Below are 24,065 nucleotides of genomic sequence, written 5' to 3' on the forward strand. Positions count from 1 at the left end.
CTGGATGGCTCGGGAAGGCGGGACAGCAGGGTAAGGTGAGGGCACCTATTCCCCGTATGGCTTCAAGTCTTCCTTTTACGCATGCTCCAGAGGGCCGCTTGGCGGGAGCGAGCATGCGCAGACGCCGAGGCGGGTCCAAGGCCCGTTGCCGAGACCGGGCAAAAGCTCTCCCATCCCACCCCCACCCTCTCGCGGGCGCGCGCAGGTTGGGGCGGGGCCGGCCGCGGTTGGCGACTCACTCGAGCTGCAGCGGCGTTTCCGACAGCGGCGCAGGGCGTTGGGGGGCGCGCGCGCGCGCGCGCGCGAAAGGGTAACTGCCGCCGCTCCAGTCGGCGGCGCGGCGAGCACAGAGTTGACTATATATGGTCAAAGCAGGGGAGCGAGGAGCGCCCACTCCGAGAGCTCGGCGGGCGCTTCCTGATCCTGCTCTGCGGCTTGGTTGGGGCCGAGCCGAGGCCGGAGCAGGGAGAGGTTGGGCCGCTGCCGCCGACTAGGCACCGAGCGCGTCGCTTCCCTCCGGCCGCGGGAACAAGTGGGCGCGCGACGATGCCGTTCGAGAGCAGTAAGTGCCGGGAGCGGGCCGGGGGCGCCTGCCTGCCTGCCTGGCCGGAGCCCGCCCTGGAGGGTCGCTCGGCGGCGGCGGCGGCTGCTGCTGCTGCCCGCGATCGCTCGGCGGCGGGGGGGGACTGATGCAGGCAGCGCTGCTGCCTCCACCTTCCCCCCGCCCGGCAGGGAACGGCGCGCCCGGAACCGACGTGCCGAGTCAATGGCTCCGGTGCCGCCTGGCTCCAGCCGTGCCTGCGCCGCAGCTGCCCCGGGCGGTGTCTGGGGCTGCGCGGGACTGGCTCTCTAGAGTCCCCCCGCACCCCACCCCTCTTGCCCAGCACGGCTCCGAGCGGAGCGGAGCGCAGGGTGGACCTCCAGGGTTGTGCTGGGTGCGGAGCGTTTCGCGGGCACGGGCTCTGGGGAGAGCAACAAGTGACTGTCCGCCAGCCCGCGCTGGGGCGGGTTTCCCTGGCTTCTGAGAGACGTTTTGCTGGGGATGTCTGAAATCAACACCGATGTATCTCTCTTTTTTTTTTTTACAGAAAAAGTGTTTGCCAGTCTCCCACAGGTTGAAAGAGGTGTCTCCAAGATAATTGGAGGGGATCCCAAGGGCAATAACTTTCTGTATACCAATGGAAAATGTGTCATCATCAGAAACATCGATGTAATGTATCCTGTAGTTTTTGTTCGTTTCATTACATAGTTCTTCTAAGCTTTATTTGCTTGTTCTAGCTAATCTTCTGTAGTAGCTTGTTTCTGATACTCTGGAAATCCAATTAAGGTCAGATATATCTGTGATGAATAGGAAGGGATCTATGACTCAGTCGTAAAATTGTGGGCAGGGACTATAGAAATCTGTAGAAAATCTCTTCAAAATCTGCATAGTCTCCTCCTCTCCTCCCTTTCTGTAGGATTGGATTGATATTTAATGATCTGCTTGGCCCTATTAATATAGTAATACAAATATCGGTTTTATGGGGCCTATGAATCTATTAACATGGATTTATTAAGTTAATAAATACTCTCACTTGCTGGGCTAAACTCTCGTCTTGGAGAAAACACAATCTTATAAATTGCACTACTGGAATCCAGTACTGTGTAGCTTACTCTGTTCATTGCGTTCTAGAAATCAAACTCAAAGCAGTTGTCTAGGTTGTCAAATGACTGAGTCTTTGAAAGTTTATCAAATATCTGCATATGCAAAGCTTTCAGTGGCAATCTTAGTAAAAATCACTACATATGAATGACATGTCAGGGTAGGTTGTTTCTTATATGGTGATGAGCAGTGAATTGTTAACAATGTGCCATTTAAATGGTAATAGTAGTAATCAGTCTGCAAAGATTACATTCTGTTGAAATGTATGGGGGAAGCATACTTGTTTTAGTGCTGTTCCGTTCTGTTAGGCTCCAAGTTAAATGTAGTCTTTAAAATGATAAATGAGTTTTCACTACTGAAAAATGAAACTCCTCACCCTATACGCCTTTCTTTTTTTCTCTCTAATGTAAACTTGGGGGGGGTAAAGCATTGTAAGTGGGGTGATTATCTTTGGAATTTCCAGCTTTCCATGACAATATGTTTGTCTGACAGTGTTTCTCCAGGATTTGTGTGTCCTCCCTCCCCACTTGTTGGGTAATCTTCAGATCTCTTATCTAGCTGCCAGTTTGATAAAAGTGCCTTCCATGACATAGAACCAAATATTAGATTGTTTGCAAGTTTTTTTGTTTTTAAAATGTTATCTCAGATTTCTTCTTTATAAATAAGAAACCTTCTTTGAACTTTAGTTTTAATGTTTCAACATAGTGTTGTGATCCCAAATCTTGGATAAATGACTACAACAATAAAAATGTCCCAGTCTTTCTGAAACCAAAAATTTCAGCTAAGAAGGTAAAATGATACATAGAATGACAGAAGTACAGAAAGATGTGGGAACCAGTTGGCTTAGTCATAATGTTAAAACTAATACCGAAGTCTTTTTGTATGCTATATAGCAAAGAGTAAACTGACAGGTAGGGAGAGTGTTCTGATAGTTATCAGCCGACTGCAGCCTGTTATAAAATTTGTAGTAATAGTAAGTTTTAAAAGCATGCATCATAGTCTTTGGGTCAGAATGTTCCAATTTAATAGTGTTATTAAATCAAAATAATCCTCTCCCTAGTAAAGGACCATACCTGTACTACATATCGGCCTTGCCTCTGAAACCACGCCCCATCAAAAATAGGGAGGCCTAGACAAATAACTCTACCTCATGTCAACAAGAACAGGCGACAAACCCTTGAAGAGCACCTGTACAATATAATGGTAACTCTCCCAATTCCACCTGTGACTGCTTCATCCTAGCTAACAAAGCAGGCAGTTCATTGAGGTATTACATATCCATTGCCCTGAATAAAGGGGCTAATGAGGATAGTCTCTAAGATACAACAGATAAATCCAAAACTTGATTTAATACATTAAAGTTCTGGATGTGTGTTGGAAAAATATTGTTAAGGCAGGAGGGACCAGTGGTACTTGCAAAGTTTGATATCTCATGAATATTTTACCTACCTTATGGGTCCCTCTTCCTGCAAAGTCTGAGGCAGTTTGAGTTCCAAGCTATCATAAGCAGCTCTGGTTTCAGTGTTCAGAAGGAGCCACATAAGCTCAATGAATTACCTGAATTCTATTTTTTGTCTTGTTGGCTGTGTCCCTCCTTTCTTTTCTTGCTAGCTGGTCCTCTTCAAAATAAAAGTTAATGGTAGTGCTAGATACTGTGCTTGCCCCTGAGTTTCTGCTCCTAATTTTTATGGTCCTGTCACATCTTTTAATTTTAAACACATGTTTTTCTCTCCCCTGTCGAAGGAACTGGCTGAAGTGAGGGGAAATAGTGCTATTAAATACCCCCAAAACTTAAAGAAAAACCTTTTTTCCAGTTTGTGTTTGGCATTCATAATCTTTAACAGCAGTAGGCTTAAAAAACATTCAGAAGCTTGACTGTCTTAAATTCATTGTCCCTTAAGACCAGTTTTTATTCACTTACCTTCAGTGAGCTGTTGTAACTCTGCTATAAAACAGGATCCACTCATGGTGTTGGCAATAGAATGCAGTGAATAGAGACCCTCCTGAACTAGCAGATGAAACTACAGCAGAGAGAAAATATTAACTCATTTGTCTTGTAGATCTACTGACATATCTTGTGCCCTTAAAATTCAGTCATCCAGAAAAATGGAGAGTAGCGGGGAATTGGGTGACTCTTTAAGGTGCAATAATTTCTGACTTACGGGGGCTAGAAGTGCATTCAACCAGTATAAATGTATCCTAGACCAGGAATAGAAAAGCTTATGAGTAAGCTACATTACATCTCTGAGAGACTGATAGTACTGGCAAGAACAAGATCTTATGCTGATAAAAAGTCTGCAAGCTTCCTAATACAGAATAAGGACTCGATAACAGCCCAGTTTCTCCTGAGTAAATGATCGAAACATACCATATTACTTAATGGTTTTATGATAAGTTGAACAAATGTTTCTGTTTGAATTACAGCAGCCAAAACAATTTCAACCCACTTCTTCCCCTTTGACCAGATAACCCAAGTCTTTCTGGAGATGAAAGGTGAACTAATAAATTGTAGAACAATCAGCCAATAAAAAAGTGCATGCTGCACTTGAACAGTCATATAAATATATTTATACCATAGTTGGCATCCAATAACAAATATAGACAAGTAGCTATTATTTCTTGTATTTTTATAACACTCTTCTTGATGTGGTGTGAATGATAGGGCAACTCAGTCAATAACACTAAATCAGTTTTGTGGTTAAACTTGAGGCATCTGAGCACATGCTGAATGTCCTAAGTGTCTCTTCTGCTATGGAGTTTGAAGACCTCTCCAAAGAGAAGCATAAAAGCTATAATTGAAATGTCTTGACAATCAATGATGGAACTTCTGGATTCCAATTTCCCTGTTAATCATAGGGATAACTTTCTCTATGCTAGCCATTCCGTTGAAATCTGTTTGGGGAAAGCGTCTTATAAACTAACTTCCCCAAAAGACAAGGGCATTATGATCCACATTGACTTATTAAGTAATCTCCTGTGCCTGCTGAGGCAACTTCTGTAAAATGTCTCTAGGTCTAGCTGTGAAGATTTACGGAATGAATGTGTCAGAGACTACAGATGCATACGTCCTGCTAAGCAAGGGTTTGTCTAACGTTTTTTTGTTCTAGGCTTACTAGGCATGTTTTTCTGAAGTAACTTTTACACGTTTAGTACTCTACAAAGTAGAACTTCATTACTTTCTCCTCTCATCTACCTATCTTCTTAATACACAGTTGTGTATATGTAAGTGCTTTTATCTAGCTTCCTATTCTGGAACCCCCTCTCCCTTTGCATTCCAGTGCAACTTAGTCTTTATCATTCAGTGAGTTCCCAGTGTCCAGTATTGAGTACAGGGTATCTTGGGAATTACACTAATGTGTGATTGGCCAATGGGGATATTACTTCTCACTACAGCAGCCATGTTAGACCCTGTATTGTCTTTGTCACACTGAATACAGTAGAACCTCAGAGTTACGAACACCAAAGTTACGAGCTGACCAGTCAACCACACACCTCATCTGGAACCAGAAGCATGCAACCAGGCAGCTGCAGAGAGGGAGGGGGGAAAGCAAATACAGTACAGTACTGTGTTAAACGTGTAAACTATTTTAAAAAAAAGAAAACAGCATTTTTTTCTGCATAGTCGTGTTTTAAAGCTGTATTAATTCAGTGTTCAGTTGTAAACTTTTAAAAGAACAACCATAACATTTTGTTCAGAGTTACGAACATTTCAGAGTTACCTCAGGAATGGAGGTTGTTCGTAATTCTGAGGTTCTACTGTAGTGACTTCCCCACTGATCAGCAGTATGACTTCTGTTTTTCTCTTCTCCCCTCCCCTTCATTATAGGGGTGACTTAATTGTCTCCGTTGCCTCAGCTTTAAAACCATTTTGATGCTGTTTGGAAGCAATGATTCTTTTTTCTTTGAAATCCACAAATGTCATTTTGTAACTTTAATTCTATTTTATCTGTAGAATCCTGCAATTGCTGATATCTACACTGAGCATGCCCATCAAGTTGTGGTTGCCAAGTATGCTCCCAGTGGATTCTACATAGCATCTGGAGGTAAAGTATCAGTACACATTCTGGTATGAGCTATGTGGACAGGGCTGTTAAAATGCTTAGGTAGAACTTAGTGGCGCAGATTAAGTATACAGCTGGAACATGTGTGGACTACATGATACAATGCTGTAACAAAAATAAGTAGTTTTCCTAACATTGTGCCTTCAATGTTAAACTTGTCTCCTCATGGAGGAGGGAGTGTAGTGTATTAGTTTGTTCTTTTTGAAGTGATACTCCTTAGTTTAAATCCAAAACTTAATTAAATATACTCTGCTCTAAACTTAATAAACTTGTGTGTACATAATAGACATACAAAATTAACTTTAAATTGTCCTTTAGCTCTAGTGAATGCCTTGTATGTGCATCAGCACTAGAGGTGAACTGTGGAGTGAAATAATTGGGTTTTGCCCTTTACAAGTTCTCTATGCTGTTGTCAACATATGGTATCATTCTCTATCTTTAAAATGAAATTCTGCCACTGCTTATGTAGGTTGTCTTTCAAAAAAAGTCCTTATTTTTCTTGTTGCTGGGATGATCTCATTCAGGGCTGTAACCTGAACTGCAGCTTTCACTACAGCAACTTAGCAGGGAAAGGATGCTGATTCTCTGACTGTTTTGTTAAGAGAGTCTATGAAAACAGTGAGTATGAACCCAAACTTTGAGAAAACAGGCCTTTCCTGCCTCATCAGGCTTCTTGGCAGTAAAAAGTTTGCCATTTTTAATACTGATGTATTAAACAAGGAAGTAAACCTACATTAATGCTCCATTAGAGAATTGATCTTTGTGAGATGAAAGGACAAAATCAATAAGGAAAACCTTAAAGATGGTAAGTGTTGGAGACTAATCAATTATAAGTAATATTTTAAAGAAAATTATGCAATACTTTCTTGGCGGTTATATTGATAAGTAGAAAAATTCTTACTTGAATTCAAGCCCCTAACTTGTTTTCATCTTTATTTCTAAATAAGTTCCCAACTCTTATGGTTTTGAGAATAAAACCTTCCAAATGTGAACCCCAGCCAAATTGACTTCCTGTGCCTGCAAGATGAAATCTGCTCTAGTTAATGCCCTGAGTAGCCACACAGCACTGCTAAGATCTCCAGGAATGAGAAGGAATTCTCTCATGGGCCAGGCCATGGCTGTAAAACTATGCCATCGCTTTGGATCTAGTCTCAGATCTCCACGTCCTTCACCTCCATTTAGGTTCTATCAGCTTCTTCCTCAAAGTGGGGCTATGCACAGGGAGGTTCCATGGATCCAGGTTTCACAGCACGTTGGAGGTGCATATCCTTTATACATACTCAACTCCTAAATAGAAGAGCCAGTGTGGCCCTGCTATGAGCGGGCTCCTTACAGCATTAGTCTCAGAATGGGGCCATCTAATCCTCTCTCTCCATTTTATCCTGCAAAATGGCTGTCTTAAATTTGTGGGAAGTTTCAGTTATTTTCTTTTGTTGACCTTTCTATGCATATCCCAAACTTTTCCCTTGGAAACCCCTTTTTGCGCGTGCGAGCGAGCAAGCGAGCGAGCTGTAAGTAATTCCACTGAGCACAGATCAAAAGCATACATTTAACCTTTTTAAGTTTCGTCAGACTGTCGTCGTCGTTGTCGTCGCCCCCCCCCCCCTCCCCCCCGGCGCCGATACAGAACACTTATATTTGAGGCAACTGTGCATTGTTTTAAGTGTCACTAAAAGTGGTATCTGTGCCTGCATTTTCTCCCTCATATTGCTGAGCTGAATTAGATTAACCCAGTGGCAAAGAGGCCTGCACTCTTCTTATGCTAGTGTTCCCACCATTGCTACCACAGCAGTAATGAAATGATTTGGGGAAATAACAAATAAACAGATTCTCAAACTTTTTTTCTGGGATCCCCTTTGAAAACATTTCTGGCTGTGATGACTTCCCACTTCACCCATGCCATACCATCCTCACTTCTGCGCTGCTGCTTGGGGCGGGGCTGCCTTCAGAGAGCCTGGCCAGCAGCTGCTGCTCTCCTGCCACCCAACTCTGAAGGGCCTCTGGCTGTCAGCCATGCACAGGGCTGACAGCTGCAGCAATGGCATGCATGGGGGCTGACAGCTTGCGACTCCCCCTCAAGGATAATAACCTCATGACCTGTTGAGGGGTCCCAACCCCCAGTTTGAGAACCCCTGCTTTATAGTTTTCTGAAGAAGTGGTAACTGATTCAAGGCTATTGACACTGCATGCTTAGAATATTAAGCATAAATATGAAACCTGTGGTGTAAAAAGGATAAACTTTTATTTGTTGCCTGTCATGACATCCCTGTTGTTGAATACACTTATTTGACCTTTTGGGTAGCAATCCATCTTTTAAACTTTATACATGTGCGTTTAAGCTCTGTATGCACAGAGCAGGCCAAGTATTTATGCTTGTGCATTGCTGGTTGGAGACCTAAAAGGTCATACATGCACAAATGCCTGACGCTCATGCACAGAGCAGATCTGTGCCTATATCGGACACACCTGTAATCCTAGATTCTGCATGCTGAACTTTGAATATATGATTTTAAAGAGCTACAGTTTCTAATGTTTATATTGGATTCAGTTTTATTTAGGAATCTTTGTATAATGGCGTATGATAGGTTTTAGCACTAGCAATCAGTATGGCTGAAAATTTTTTACTGTGACAGATTGCTCAGACATGTGACCATTTGATACTTGCTGGAACAGTGATAGTTATGTATTATTGTGTTATGGCAGATGTCTCTGGAAAGCTTAGAATTTGGGATACCACACAGAAGGAACACCTACTGAAGTATGAATATCAGCCATTTGCAGGAAAAATAAAGGATATTTCCTGGACTGAAGATAGCAAGAGGCTTGCCGTTGTGGGGGAAGGCAGGGAGAAGTGAGTAATTCTCTACCTACTGTGTCCTATTGTGTCCTAACAAAACAAAATCAGTGATGTAGAAAGCTCTGAGCTCCAAATGTGTGGCATGCGCTCCTTGTTTAGACTTCTAGGTTTACTGTTGAGTAGCAGAATTCTTTACATGGCATTTGATAGCTGCAGAACTGAGTAGCTTATTCACTGGGAAAGTACAATGCTGTTAAAATAGACTTTTTTAGAGCAGTTCTACACTTTCTTCTTAAATGGCATCAATTCAAGATTAGAGAGACAAGGTGGGTGAGATGATATCATTTATTAGACCAACTTCTGTTGGTGAGAGACACAAGCTTTTGAGCTTACACTGAGCTCTTCTTGAGCTCAAAAGCCACAGAAGTTGGTCCAATTAAAAAAAAAAATACCTCACTCACCTTGTCTCTATTTCTGGGACCGACATGGCTACTGCAATCCTGCATAGAATCAATTCAAGATAGACCATTTTGTTCAGAGGTTGTAGAGTTCTTGTATAGCAGGGAGAACGGCAGGGGTCTTAAACTTTTCCAACCACACATTTTGTAAAACGTTAAAGAATCCCACTTATAGTTACATCTTCCACATGAGCACAACTAGATTCTTGGGTTTAATTGCAATAAGAACACAATTCACCACCAATTGCCATCTTCTGTATCAGACTAGAAGTGCCCATTATATACCTTCAATCAAGTACATGTGTATACTTGCCAGTACAAAAGATTGGCAGACCTGTGAAGTTGGGGACCAATCCAGAAAGTGTGGTCTCCAGGCATAGGCCACATACTGTGTTTTAAAATAAATTACTTTTCTATAAAGTTGGTGATATATTGACTCCTGACTTAAAGCTTTGGGGAGACACTCTTGCATTAGTTTGTTTGCTAACATCTCAAGCACTGATACCACACACCATTTCTTCAGTTTCTTGTGGATCTTTTTTCCAAAATGCCCAGAAGTAAAAAACTTTAAAAATAATATAACGATGTTATTAAGGTTTCCAGAGCTTAATAAATTGTTGTTTCCAGCAAATCTAGTTTCATTTTAGAAACTTGTGAAATAATTGTCTGTTGCTTGTTTAACTACATTACTCTGAGTGAGGTTTTTTAGTGTTTTTAAAACAAGAGCTGACAAAGGGTTTTTTATGTTTTTGTTCTAACAACTTATTTTGTTAATGCATTACAGACTCTTTGGTGTTCTTTTAAATACCCATGAAATAGTAACTGCAAACATTTTAATATGCTAAGATTTGTGTAGTGACTGAGCAGTTCTTGTCCTCTCTCCTGGCATTCACTACTGTGTTGCCATAAGAAGTTACAATGAGCTATTTTGGAGATTTCTATGTGATGTCCAGCATAGGTGCAGTACTAATTACTTCACTTCTCTTCACTGATGTCTTGCAGTTGGAATGCAAGTGTATACCTACAGGAGTTTTAGGCCAGAACAGTTGATTATTGCTTTAATCATATGATGGACCTGATGCTATTTTATATTCCAGCCTTCCATGCTACCCATTATCTTTTTGTAGCAACTATTCACCTGGGACAAAACTTGCTTTTCTTAGTAAGCTTTAAGTAGTTGGTCCTTTAAAATGAGATCCAAAGGATATTTTTAATTTTAAAAAGCTTTGTATATTAGCTTCTCTGCTTGGTACATGTGGCAGATGTCATCCTTTTCTGAGTTTTTGGTCTCTGTCTCCTAGACAAAGGATTTGAATATTCTTTAGGGAAGAATGCTGCACTTGCATGAGATTAACTAGCTGACCCAATTTCTATTGTCTGAGTGTACTCGGTATGCCAATTACTTATGCTCAAGGAGTTAGCCTTCATGTAACTTTTATTTTATGGACTGTATTGTGTCATCTTTAAATAGATTCGGAGCAGTGTTCCTGTGGGATACTGGCTCTTCAGTAGGAGAGATCTCTGGGCACAACAAGGTGATCAACAGCGTGGATATAAAACAAACAAGGCCCTATCGTATAGTAACTGGCAGTGATGACAACTGTGGTGCTTTCTTTGAGGGACCGCCATTCAAATTCAAGTTTACAATAAGTGTGAGTCTAAAATACATTTCTCCTTCTGCACATAAATTCTGTTATGGATGTGTATTAAGTCATATGGGTGTATGCTAAAAAGTCTAACAGTTCTCCAGTACACTCTTAGTTCTTGTGATATAACTCATTGCCATAACAAAAGATCTGAGTTTCCATTTTAAAATCTGCTTAGCATTGAGTAGCTTGTTTAAAACCCATGTTTGAGGATAATTGAAGGTCTATTGCAAGCTCTGGAAAAAAAAGGAAACTAGGCTAGCTTTCTGAAACCGTATAATTTTAAGTCTAGTGTCATCTCAGATCTGTCTCTGCTGGCTTTCATTACTCTTGTGGATTTGTAGGCAGCGTAACTAGAAACAAAGTTTTCAGTAGTGTCTTTTGGGGAGCAGTTTTTTCCTTCATTTAGAGCAATCTCAAAATGTTCTACCATGCTTCTTTCAGCAGTGCCCAGTTTAAGAAATGCAGTTGGAATCTTCATATCTCATTAAGGGATTTGGATTCTCAGTCCTAAACAGGAATTTAGGTGTCCAGATGCCTTGAGGAAGCTTTGAAAATGTTGGCCTAAATCTCTAAAAATCACTACTGGTTATTAAACCTGAAATTAAAATTAAAAATCTGATTTCCTCCTAACTTTCTCCTTTCATTTTTCCATCTGAACAGTGAAAATAACAAGTCTGCTTTAATTTCTGGTTTGTATTGCACTAGTGCAGTGTGAAAACCTCCAAAACACAAACCAAACACTGGAATGACTATATCCAAACCATTCACATTTCTTATATCACCCCTTAAGGAGTCTCTTGGCCTTAGGCCCCAAGGAATATCTGTTTCTGGGTCGGGCTTGCCATACACTGCTGTTGCAAATTCCTCTAATTATTAAACGTTCTAAGAATAGAACGTTTAATCAGTTAAACGTGTGGAGAGGTGCTGAGCCCAGCACGGCTTGCCCAAGGCGCATGCTTACTGAGCCACAGCTAGGCAGTTCTCCTGCTGGGCTCGGCTCCCCCCGGCTGAGCGAGAGCTACCCAGCTGTGGCTGAGCATGTGTGGGGAACCATGCCGGCAGCTCATGCTCGGCCGGGGGGAGCTGAGCCCAGTGTTGCTTCCCCACCCTATCCTGCGCATTCAGAGCCGCAGCTGGGCAGCTCTTGCTTGGCGGGGAGCCGCGCTGAGCTCATTATCTCCTCCCTCTCTGTCCTGGACAACGTTTAAACTAATTAGTGAATGGTAAGACTGCTGCTTACCATATAAATGTTTAGCCATTTACATCCCTATTGCAAATGAAGTCCCTGCCATAATACTAGGTCTCTTCATTTCTTGAAAGAATTGAACTTGGTGACTAGTTTTAAGGAAATTAGAAACCTGTTTGCATGTGCCTTAACTAAGGGTTTAAAGTCAACTTAAGTGCTTTTTAAAACATCTTAGTCGTTTTCCTTTCCAGACATAGCAGAGGGACCATTTTGAGTGCCACAATCCAGTTAAGCGGCATCACTGCTGAATATACATTTGAATTTAAATAACTACTTTTTATTTTTTGGCTCTAAAAGTATATCTACACTGTAAAAAAAAAAAAAAAAGGGGGGGGAGGCAGGGTCTTGGAGCCTGAATCAATTGACCCCAGGCTTGTGCTACAGAGCTAAAAATAGCAGTTCAGACATTCCCAGTCAGGCTGGAGGTTGGTCTCTGAGACTGGACAAAGTGGGGGAGGGTCTCGGAGCCTGAGTGGAAACATCTACACTGCTGAGCCAGGCTCTGAGACACTCTACCAGAGTTGTTGGATTTTTTTTGTAGCATAGGCAATTCTCTTAGAGAACAAACTTCTGAAGGTTTAAATGGTTACTAATAGTGTCAGGGGCATGCACGAGGGAAGGCAAGCAGGGGTATGGCTCCCCCAAATAAATGATGATGGCACAGAGCTGCTGCGGGGGCTGTAGCAGGGACGGAGAGCAAGCTCTTCCAAAATCGGTCACGTTTTTATTCCTGTGCTCCCCCCTGAATTGTGGCTAAACTGCTTATGGGCAACTCTGTCTCAGGCTGTTCAGCTTTCAGTAACAGCTATTTTAGCAAAATCAAAATCAATGAGTAAAGGTATTGTAAGCATTGGACATGAAATGGATGCATTTTTCTGATTACTTTGAATGGAATTCAGCTCGCCTGCGTACGCCTGATTCCTAAGGGTTTATGCATGTGAAGTGACAAATGGGGTGGATGGAGGCAAAATAATAATCCTGCATTGGGATGGGGGCTGCAGTTCAGCCCTCTGGCCTCCTAACCAAAGCTTTGGTGGTTACTCCTAATCTGACTTGTATCATGCATTCAAGCTATTTGAATGCAGAACCATGGATCCCATGGCTGCTCTTGACCCACCTCAATCACCTTACGTGCTTACCTATGCTGGACTGGTGCAGAAATTTCCTCCTTTGGACTCTCCCTCACAGCCAGTCTCTGGCCTGAGTGGTGCAGAGAGCCTCTTACTGGAGAACTTCACTGTAAATGAATGGGTCTCTTTTTGGCTGGGTGCTAATTGCTGTCTTCTGCAGGACCACAGCCGTTTTGTTAACTGCGTGAGGTTCTCTCCTGATGGGAACAGATTTGCTACATCTAGTGCAGATGGCCAGGTAAAAATGAGCTTCCGCCTTGATATCCACTTGTGGGGAAGGGGAATAATTGTGGGTTACTCTTTGGGGGGGCGGGAGGGGAAGAGAATCAATTCCAAAACCTACACACTGATTCTTTTTACTATGAGAAAACAGGTTTAAGAACTGTCATTATCCTCCCATGATACTGCTGCATCAGCAACTGTTCTACAAAAACCTGGTGCTGGTCCTATCAGGCTGCACCTATTTATCTTTTCCTGAGATGCCTCCCCAATGTAGGCTGCCTATCTGCTTGGGAGATGACACCCCAGCCTACAGCTTTTTATGGCAAGGCTTTCTTCGGACTCAAAGGAAAATGTCCAAGAATTTTCAAATTCCCAATGGAAGGGCTTGATGGTGCACCACCATGTAGCCGTGCTGTTGCTTCCACTGCTGGACTCCTTGCACTGGCTGAGAAGGTGGATGCAATATAAATGATTAGGGAAGATCCTACTTCTACACTTTTTTTTATCTGCTTAGGAGGTCTAGAATGACAACAGCACTGTTGCCATGGATAGCTCCCTGCATGTAGTCAGATTCCCATGACTATAACAGGGAGCGGCTACAATCACAGTAGGATCCATAAACATAATACTTTCCGATGTATCAGATGTCAGGATTCCTGCATGAACATCTTGCTGCTTTTATTTAGAATTCCTTAACATCCTCTGGTACCCTAAATATTTAATACATATATGCCTTTGTCTTGAAGACTTAACTTGAAATTTACAAAGTTACTTTATGCCTGCAGCAAAGTTAGCTGTATAATGCACATTATGCAATCTCCAGAATGTAAGCTTTCCTTAATTGTCTGTCACTTTGTGTAATATGCTTGTGTGGTTTTTTTTGAAGATTTTTGTCTATGATGGGAAGACCGGAGAGAAGGTTTGTGCGCTGGGTGGAAATAAGGCTCATGATGGAGGCATTTATGCTGTAAGTACTCTTTGTGTTTCAGAACTGCAGCACAACAAATATTTAACTTTCCATTAACAACCGTATAAAATCTTGCAATAGTAAGTGCACTTAGTGTATTAAGGCAGGTGGTTGTTTTTTTGTTGTTTTTTTTTTTTTAAACAGATTAGTTGGAGCCCTGACAGCAGTCACTTGCTTTCTGCTTCTGGAGATAAAACTGCGAAAATCTGGGATGTTGGTGCTAACTCTGTTGTCAGTACATTTAACATGGGATCGGATGTTCTGGATCAGCAGTTGGGTTGCTTGTGGCAGAAGGACCACTTACTGAGCCTCTCCCTCTCTGGTTACATTAACTATTTGGATAAGAACAATCCAAATAAGCCTCTACGTGTCATAAAGGTATGTTGAGCTTGATCTTGCTGCAGCAAAGCTTTTACTATGCATCATTTTGTTTTAAAAATAATCTGTTTGGGAATAGTAACCATTCCATTAAAATGTGGCAATAAAGAATCTCTTCGAACCAATAAGCTTCCATATTGCTGAGCATATCAATAACACCTGAGTCATAGCAGTCAAATATAGTAATTCAAATTTGTAGGTGAGTAATGGTCTTAGCTATGCTAATAATATACCTTAACCTTCCACACTAGTTCTTAAATATGCTTAAGATGACACTGAAAGAGTCAGAGTTAGAATACCACCTATGGGGATCTTATTTCATCATCCTGCAAGTGCTAAATCCTTATGAACAAGGAGATATGGTTCACTATGCAGTCAAGCTCTAATATTTGGAATTATGTGGCTAGGTAACAAAGCAATCCCATGGGAGCTTGTTTTTACCTGAACTAGAAACTAATGTCCCAGATCGTTACAGTAATTGTGCACTATGTGTAGTGGTTGCCACAATTTTTAGGAGTTAAATATGGCCACCTTTCTTATGATGGAACATAACACTTATGCATGGAAAGGGTACCAAAGGGGGATCTCGGTCCAAAAATGTGTGTTCCTATTCATATGAAAGAATATTTGAGTCTTGAGAATGTGTATGGAAATATCAGTGCTATAACACTTTTTTTTAATGTATTGCCTCCTTGAGACAGACCTACACAACTAGTTCAATCTCATCCAAGTTCAAATGACAGTGACCAAAAACAAAATGTGATGTTACTTTCTAAATCACCAGTAGCTCTTTGTGAACAGATTGGCTTTGTGTTAGTTTGAATAACTGAGAAATGAATTGTCTACTAATTTATATTCTTCACAGGGTCATAGTAAATCAATTCAGTGTCTGACAGTGCATAAAAATGGTGGGAAATCCTATATTTACTCCGGAAGTCATGATGGACACATTAATATCCTTTCTGGTGATCAAATGGTGGTTTTTCTAGTCCCATGTCTCTTTTTAAGATGGGTATTCCACTTTCTAGCTATTCTTTAAAAACAGTTTTACTGAAGACAGGATAACTTCCTGTGACATTCCTGAATAAAATAGTATTGCTGAACCAAATTTTACTATACATGGCACTTGTCTGTAATTTATCATTTTCTGTAGTAACTTGCTTTCCTGAGACCACAATACAGTTTTACCTGAATCCCCATTAAAAGTCCTAAACTGAAAGGATTATGACCTCTTTGCTGCTGTGCCTCTGGGTTTACTAATAAACATAGCTTTCTGCCTTGCTCTCAGAACTGCAAGTTTCTCACCACCTTATCATGGCCTTAATTTTATTGCTCTTGTCATGAGTGGGAGACAATGTCCTAGTACTGTTTCTTGTCTAGCCAGTGTCTCAAGCATAGTCAGGACCCCAACCCGCAGAGAATTTACATGTCTATTAACAATATAATATCCCAGTCCTCACTGACCTTTGTAGCAAGAAACTAAAAGTGCAATCAAGATATCCCATGAGGCATTGTCAGAGGGCCAACCTTGAGGTTTTTTAGCTGAATACTATTAGCTTTTCTGTCGCAGGCAAATGTGAGCTTAAACAATCTGTTTATACATTCCCTTAAACAACATGATGTGATGTATAATACACGTATGCTGATTGTGAACATAACGCATTTAGAGTGTGCATTGCCTTTTTGGCAAATAAACTTGAAGAAACTGATGTGGTGGTAACACTTCAGGAAAAGTAAAGAGTGTTTTATGTCCATATTCCTCTCGGGAAGTATTCCTTAGGCATTGAGACCAACACTAAATGTTTTGTTATTTGCCAATACCTTTCTACTGTTCTAAACTGTTTATTTAAATAACTTTATTTAGTTCTTTATGGAATACTTGTCAGTGTTTTGTTTTCATTAGCTGGAATTTGGAAGATGGAACTCTAGTTTTTCTATAAAACCCTGCTTATCCCTTCCCCTGCCCCCAAAATATTTCCTTAATTCTACTTTGCACATTATTGGGATTCTGAAACGGGGGAGAATGATGCCTTTTCTGGAAAAGGGCATACAAATCAGGTTTCTAGAATGGCTGTGGATGAATTGGATCAGCTGGTCAGTTGCAGTATGGATGACACTGTGCGTTATACTAGCCTAACCAAGAGAGACTACAGGTTAGTGCAGCTACCATATTTGTACTTCAGTGTGTGTGTGGGGCAGGAGGAGTGTTGATTGCACTAAGAGAATTTCTCTAGTATAGTGTGGGATGTTGAATAGCTTCATCACACAGCTTTGTGCAAATTTTTCAAGTTACCATGGAAATCCTAGGAATGGTTGCAATAACAAACTTGCTTTATCTGTGAAACTCTAGAAAACAGTTGCTCAGTGTATTCAGACAACATCAGTGTTAACTTTTTCTTCCACTTACATAAGACTTTCTTAGACAGTATTTTCTGTTTTGACTTTTATTTCTTAGGCGGCCAGATGCATCTGTTGCTTTTTATTGGATAACTTGTATGGGGTTTTTTGGTGTCTCCCCTATATATAAGTGCTTCAACTCTTACGTGGCTGCATAGTACATTGTATCAGGAGAAAACAAGCTCTAAGATTCTTTTTGGAAACCATTATTTCTCCTGCAGTTACTACAGTCCTGCCTCCTCAAGAGATGGGTCCTTTTAAGATTACTCAGTCTAGCTCTGAAGTGCATTAAGATGAATTAAGGTCACTTTTTTAAATTCTGAATTAGAGCATCCACACAAGGATTTTATGTGGGTAAAGTAATCCACTTCAAAAGTTAATTCAGGTTAATTTTACAGTGTGACCCCCATGTAGACAAGCCCAAACTTCTAAGACTGGAATCCAACTTTAGATCGTGCTTGTGACTTCATACGTTGAAGAGATATTACATGATAGGTCTAGTAGCTAACCAAGGGAAATGAAATTATCTGCATATTGCAGCCCTGAAGGCCTATTTTATGATTACTTTTCAAGGGGCTCTCAATGGATGACGATTGAATTGAGACTTGTATGTGAATAGAGGAGACACGGAAAAGCAATTTGTATTTTTCTTTTCAGTGGCCAGGATGTTGTAAAAATGGATGTTCAACCAAAATGTTTAGCTGTTGGCCCTGGTGGATATACAGCAATTATATGCATTGGACAAGTAAGTATGAAAATAAATGGTCTCTGGGTATCTATCTACAAAGGAACTTGACATCCACAGCCCGAGCCCCAGAAGCCGGCCAACTAGGGCTGACAGGGCTCAGGCTGCAGAGCCGTTTGCTGTGTAGACTTCAGAGCCCTGCATGCCAGAGTCGGCTGTTTCAGGCCAGCCGTGGTGTCTGGTTGCTGTGTAGACATGCTCTGTGTAACCTATACAGTATTTTATACTCTGAGTGTGTATCATTAGTACACAGACTACTCCACTGAAATAAGTTACTTAGAAATTTGTCAATGTTGGTAGAGGCAGCTGTTAATGTGGATCAGCTGTTAATATTGGCTCAGGGTAGCAGTTAGCACTTATATAGCACCTTACTATTTTTAAGTTCTGTACAAACATAACTAAATCAAAGAATCTGCTTGCGTAAGACTTGTCTAAATACAGCTTTGGCACTGATTTTTTTTTTTTTAATTTAGCTTGTTGTCTATTTTAAATTGGCGCCGCCTTCAAGTGTGGCTGCATTATACCAGTATAAAGGTTTACCTGGAACCATGCTATAGGATTGCTCTAAACTCAAAAATGGGCAGGAAAACCTAATTTTGTTAAATCAGTGCCTGAACTATGTGTTGTCATACTCATCTAATAATGCTAGTGGATTTACTGGCCTAAAGAGGCTGAGTCAACAAAAAATCTACCTGACACTTTTGAATCCAGTATTGATTACAGCACTATGTGATTTTTCTTTAATTTGTTTTTCTCCTCTGTGTGTGTGTGTGTGTGTGTGTGTGTGTGTGTGTGTGTGGAGGGGGCGGAGTTGGGGGGTTAACATTTTAAACATGGAAGGTAACTTTTCTGCTAAGGAGCAGGAGCAAATGCATATCTAATCTTCTAGCTCATAGAGTGGTTACATGATGTCCTTATGTAAGGACATCTCTTTAAAACCAAAATCCCAAAAGATATTTAACATCTTGTTTTTTAAAAAATTGCTTTGATGGAAGGAAGACTACAGCTAATATACTACAAGAAACGTTAAAATTGTTAGTGGCTGATAACTATATTGGATATGGTCAGTATGACAATCTTAGGACGTTGGTCAGTAGTAAAGACACAGAAACAGGAACCAGGTCTCCTCACTCTCTTCCTTTTTAATCTTGAACATTCGTTATCTTGGCTGGCTAGTCAGTTTATGCTGTTGTATCTGTCTTTGGTATACAGCTTGCTTACCACCTCCTGGCATCATAGAATGGATCTCTTGGCTACTGTTAGAGTACTTCTCTAGTGTAGTTTGCGGATTACTCAAGCTCTCAGCATGATTCAAATGAAGCAGAACCAAAGATACTTGTTTCTTCTTCACAGATGTCTGATTAAAACCACTCTTGTATTCCTTTGTAATGCTTTTGACTAATAAGGACGTAGGTGGAACTTTCATGATCTCAACTTAATCATCCAAATTGTTTGATTTTTAGTTATGCTTGCCTCTATGAAAGATAGTAGGCATTGCTTGAAATGCTAAATTTGTTCATGCACTCTTGTATTATAACCAAATGAATTTCAGCTAACAGTAGGCCAAGAGCATGTCCTGACTTCTTACAGTTAATAGGTTGAAGGTGGTCTGTACCAGCATCTGCATCACTCTTAAATGCTCATGGGAGAAAAAGTTTAGTAGCAGGTATGTGTGTCTCATACACTTCTAATCTATATAGATTAGAATGAATCTCAATACTCCCTCTGAACCAATGAAGTAGTAACTCCTATTGTGGCTGACTGGCATAGTGCACTAGTATTTATGGGGAGACAATATAGGCTGTCAAGCATTTTGAACCAGTAGTTTCTATGGTATGTTGCTCTGCATTTATAGATCATCTTGATGAAGAATAAGAAGAAGTGTTTTGCAATTGATGACCCTGGCTATGAACCAGAAGTGGTGGCTATTCACCCAGGAGGTGGTACTGTTGCAGTGGGAGGACTGGTAAGGATACATTCTAGTGAACACTTGAACTAAAAATGGCCGTATTCCGTGGTTGTGGGCTTTTTTTTTTTCTTTTCTTTTTTTTTTTAAACACCACTCGGCTATTGCTGCCCCAAGATTACAAAGTTGGTAGTGTACTAATGTTTTTGCTCTCAATTTTTAACGTGGTGTTTTTGTTAAGCTACTATCTTCTTGCCTCCTTCCACTAGATTATCCCACTTCTGTGGTTAGTATACACTTCCCAATGTCTTCTCCCTAGTTAGTTATCAAGTAAGTTTTTATCAAAACTCTCTGCCCATGTCTTAAAGCTATTGCATGTTTTTAAATATGATGGCATACAGCCAATATACATAATCAGTATTTTTAGGATATTTCTCAAAGGAAGAGGATCTTCTGCAATTACAGATATTTTCTAATTCAATATAAGCCTTTCTGATTTTGTTGTAAAGCTTTGACTTTAATTAATTTGCAGGATGGGAACGTCCGTCTATATTCAATTCAAGGAACCTCTCTGAAAAATGATGAGATGCTCTTGGAAGCTAAAGGTCCTGTGACTGACCTGGCATATTCTCATGATGGTGCCTTTCTTGCAGTTTGTGATGCAAACAAAGTTGTCACTGTCTTTAGTGTTGCTGATGGCTATGCGGTAAGAATTACTGTATCTGACTTGTAAATACTTTTTTTGTTGGAATTACTAGTCCTAAAATTGCATGTGTAGAAACAAAAGCACAGCCAGGTGTGAATTTGTCTGTAGTAGGGGGTAAAAAGTCAGAGGCCACTAATGCCTACTTGTGTATAATTCTGTAGTTGCCTTCTGTTGAGGTTGTTTCACAATGGCCAGTTTTGAAGTCTCAAACAAAATTGTGACTGTAGATATTGGAAGGGAAAGAGCAGCATAGGTTGGCTACTACAAAAACAAGATCCTAACTTCATCCAAACCTTAATAGTGGAGAACAAGAGAAATAGAGAAAACAAGTACTTTCCAAACAAAGGTGCCTTTTTAAAAATCACTTGGTGGGGTATGAATTGAGGATCGAAGGGGGGGAAATCCAGCAGATCAGTGGCAGGCTTCCTGCTATTGAACACAAATGATCTAGGATTTCACAAGTTCCTTATGTGACCTGCATTGTTGTATGTCTATAATGGAAGCTTCAGTCACAACTAGTACACAGTGAATTTGAACAAGCCTTTCCCTGTACATCCGTGTGTGTCTGCAAAGATTTCCATAACTTCCATAAACTGGGCTGGCCTGAGGGAGCAATCTGATCAGCTGATTAGACTGCAACCTATGCAGAACTGTAAGATGGACTTTACAATAAGAACTTGTTAGCCACAGTGCTTAACTCTGGTTGAGACCATACATTGAAATGGGCAGAGGAGGAATTGGGGATCTAGCTGTACATCCTAATCCATGCTGTCCTTTCTTTTAAAAAAAAAAAAAAAGAGAGAGAGAGAAAAGCAAGGTCTGAAGATGAAGCCTTTAAAGTAGCTGGCTTTGAGTGAAATTGCCCTGCAACATCCCAGAGGGTGTTGGATAGGCTTTCTTGCTCCCTCCTCCTCCACACACTTTTCTTGCACTCATGGCTCTTCAGGTCTGGGAAAGATGTACAGGCTTGGCCTAGCCTACAGAATTGTCAGTTTAACTACGTTGCTCAGAGGTGTGAAAATCCACACTGAGTGATGTAGTTAAACTGACCTATCCCCAGGACAGTGGTAGGTTGACTGAAGAATTCTTTTGTTGACCTAGCTACCACCTCTTGGGGACTTGGATTACCTACACTGAGAAGAGAACCTCTCCTATTGGCATAAATAGTGGCTACGCTGAAGTGCTACAGTGGTATGTGTAGGTGTGCCACTGTAATATTTTAGTGTAGATCTACCTGTATCTCAGTTAACTCCTTATCTATTCCACTCATGTATTTAATGCATGTTCAAGAGACCATTCAAGTGGGCAGTTAACATCTCTACTCTCGTAGGACAAAGGAGGGTTAGTGGGTTACAGATAACTAATGAGCCATAAATCCAGTGTCTTGATTAAAGGCTGGCCCTTAGTGTCTAGCAAAGTTATGAATTTAAGTTCCCAGGATAGTCTTTTGGAGGTTTTGTGCAGGTTCCTTTTGAGGCCCAGGACTGACAGGTCAGACATGGAGTGATCATTTTGTCAGAAGTGCTCGCCCATGAGTAATAGGGCATTGTCCTTCTTTTATCATTTTTCTCTGAGTTCTTTTGAGAAAGTTGTGAGTGTCTCACACGTGTGTCATTCACACACAGTGCACTGATTGAGGTACACTGCATGCATGGGGACCCATGGATCTGGAAAGTTGTGGAGATATGTCTGCAGGTTTTGTATCTGTTATGTCGGGCTGGTGCCATTTTGAGTTGGTGTACCCTGGTCTGTGGGGAACTTGAGTGTGATTTGAAGGACCAGAATAGGGAGTTTAGGATAAAGATTTCATTCAGGATGTAGTCCCCATCAAGTATGGATTAGTTGTTCTCAAAACACCTACTGTATAGCTACTTCCAAAGGCTTCATTTAGCCTATTGTGTGCTACAGCTGAAGCTGAGCAGGACATTTTGGAGTCCTAGGATCTCCAGTTTGTGTTTTTATTGACATTTGAACCCCCAGTCCTACCGTTTTTAATGAACAATTTGGTTTGAATTCTGTTGGCTGCACTCAGATGTTTATATAAATAGCATAAAATGGACATTTTAAATGGCTCCCATAACAGTGGTGCAATAACCATGCTTTTCAAATATAAAAGGCATTGTTTAGAATGTTGCTCTGTACCTGGGATATACAGATGTATTGAAACTGGTCCAGCAACGTGTTAAAATTATTGCCTATTGAAAGGCAGTAGCACAGTTGGCAGAACAGCTACGTGAAGTCATTTAAAAAAAAATAGCCTCTAAAATAACACCATTTTCCCAATAACTCCCAAATAGGAACATAACCTCTTCTATGGACATCATGCAAAAATTGTTTGCATTGCATGGTCTCCAGACAATGAACACTTTGCTTCTGGAGGCATGGACATGATGGTTTATGTTTGGACCTTAAGTGACCCAGAGACCAGAATCAAGATACCAGGTATGTTGTACACTTGTTTGCTAGAGAGAGGGTTAGTTTCGAGAATTACAAGTCTCTCTCTCAAAATATGCAATTATCTTCTCCTTTAAATAGGGTGGAGACATCTAACCTACCCATTGTAATATAATTTTAACCTTCTAACTTGTATGGATTATGACTGCCATTCAATACGTGCACTTTGCAGGCGACTGCATAAAGTACTTGTAAAATGCACTACAATTCAAATTTTGTTCAAAGTAAAAATTAGCATAAGATGACTGTAATAACCTATCAATTCTTACTGCATTTTAAAAAACAAAATATATCTCCTTCCCTCGGTACAGATGCTCATAGACTACATCATGTAAGCAGCTTGGCGTGGCTGGATGAACGTACCCTGGTAACAACATCCCATGATGCTTCTGTCAAAGAATGGTCTATCTCCTACAAATGAACAGTCCTTCTACTTGGAATGACCTCATCAGGGACTAGAACTACTGCAGTGGAACATAGCATTTCTCTTTTTAAAAAAAAAAAAAAAATTCTAATGGCATCTGGGTCTTCTATCATATCCTCATATCTTCACAGGGTGTTCATATCTGTAATTAAATGTATTTTGAAAGCTTTAGCCAGTAACAGTTTGCACATAAAAAGCACTTAAATTATGTCTGGAACTTAACCTTTTGTGCTGAACATTCCATAGGCAACAGCCGAACAAGTTGGCATGAAAAAATCAAACCTGATCAGCTCTTCTTTTCTAACAGAGTACTTGTGAGATTGTACAGCATGAGAGAAATACTTCTCATTTTTTCTAATTACAGAACATTTCTGTACTAATGGTCATAGTAAGAATATTTAGTTGCGATCCAAAACAAATCAAGCTGTGTGCAGCTACTGTATATTACTTTGCTTGCCTGTACTGCACCAAACTGTTGCCTCCTATTTCCTCCTCCACATCATGAAATGGGGTGTACACATAATAAACTCTTTATGTATTTCATGTCAAAGTTTTGTGGTTATTTTAGGATGGAAATGTGGGATTTTGATGTACTTACTGTTGTCAGTTTAATGTTTACAAATAACTATCTGGCATTTTCTCACTCCAGAAACATCTTTGTTACCTTATGAACAACTGAGAATGTCTGGTCATTTCAATTTCCTAAAGAGAAGAATTACTTTGATGTAAACAAACCTGCAGTAACTATAACTCCTGTTTAAATACAGGAATTAAACTTAAAGTGAATCACTGTTATGACTTGAGGTGATTTTTGCAAACCAATTTAAATGTTTTCTGATTGTCATATTTGCACTTTCCAGAAACACAAATTGTTACAGCAGAG

The 24,065-nt window shown here is 40.6% G+C and overlaps 1 protein-coding gene across 2 annotated transcripts; it reads left to right on the plus strand.

The window, feature by feature from the left end:
- Nucleotides 1-527: 527 nt before the first annotated feature.
- On the plus strand, nt 528-23,725 carry WDR1 (WD repeat domain 1). 2 transcript variants are annotated; one of them, XM_067530366.1, is made up of 15 exons: nt 528-562; nt 1,089-1,210; nt 5,595-5,685; nt 8,407-8,554; nt 10,430-10,610; nt 13,144-13,221; nt 14,092-14,172; nt 14,317-14,550; nt 15,416-15,503; nt 16,547-16,703; nt 17,605-17,692; nt 19,548-19,658; nt 20,131-20,304; nt 22,602-22,746; nt 23,070-23,725. In XM_067530366.1, exons 1-15 carry the CDS (start codon nt 547-549, stop codon nt 23,177-23,179), a joined length of 1,824 nt encoding a protein of 607 aa, XP_067386467.1. In that variant the 5' UTR covers nt 528-546; the 3' UTR covers nt 23,180-23,725. The 2 variants fall into 2 exon arrangements, with proteins under 2 accessions (XP_067386467.1, XP_067386466.1); XM_067530365.1 differs by lacking the exons at nt 528-562; nt 1,089-1,210 and adding an exon at nt 2,827-2,845.
- Nucleotides 23,726-24,065: the final 340 nt, after the last annotated feature.

The sequence above is a fragment of the Emydura macquarii genome, unplaced genomic scaffold (assembly GCF_026122565.2).
Source record: "Emydura macquarii macquarii isolate MOO-44397 ecotype Brisbane River unplaced genomic scaffold, CSIRO-AGI_Emac_v2 contig_3062, whole genome shotgun sequence".
NCBI lineage: Eukaryota > Metazoa > Chordata > Testudines > Chelidae > Emydura > Emydura macquarii.

What these genes read in the sequence shown, in the direction of transcription:
- WDR1 (XM_067530366.1), top strand. An exon ending in CTAACCAAGAGAGACTACAG is followed by an intron (nt 16,704 to 17,604) that starts GTTAGTGCAGCT and finishes TTTTCTTTTCAG; the next exon opens with TGGCCAGGATGTTGTAAAAA. An exon ending in GTGTTGCTGATGGCTATGCG is followed by an intron (nt 20,305 to 22,601) that starts GTAAGAATTACT and finishes ACTCCCAAATAG; the next exon opens with GAACATAACCTCTTCTATGG.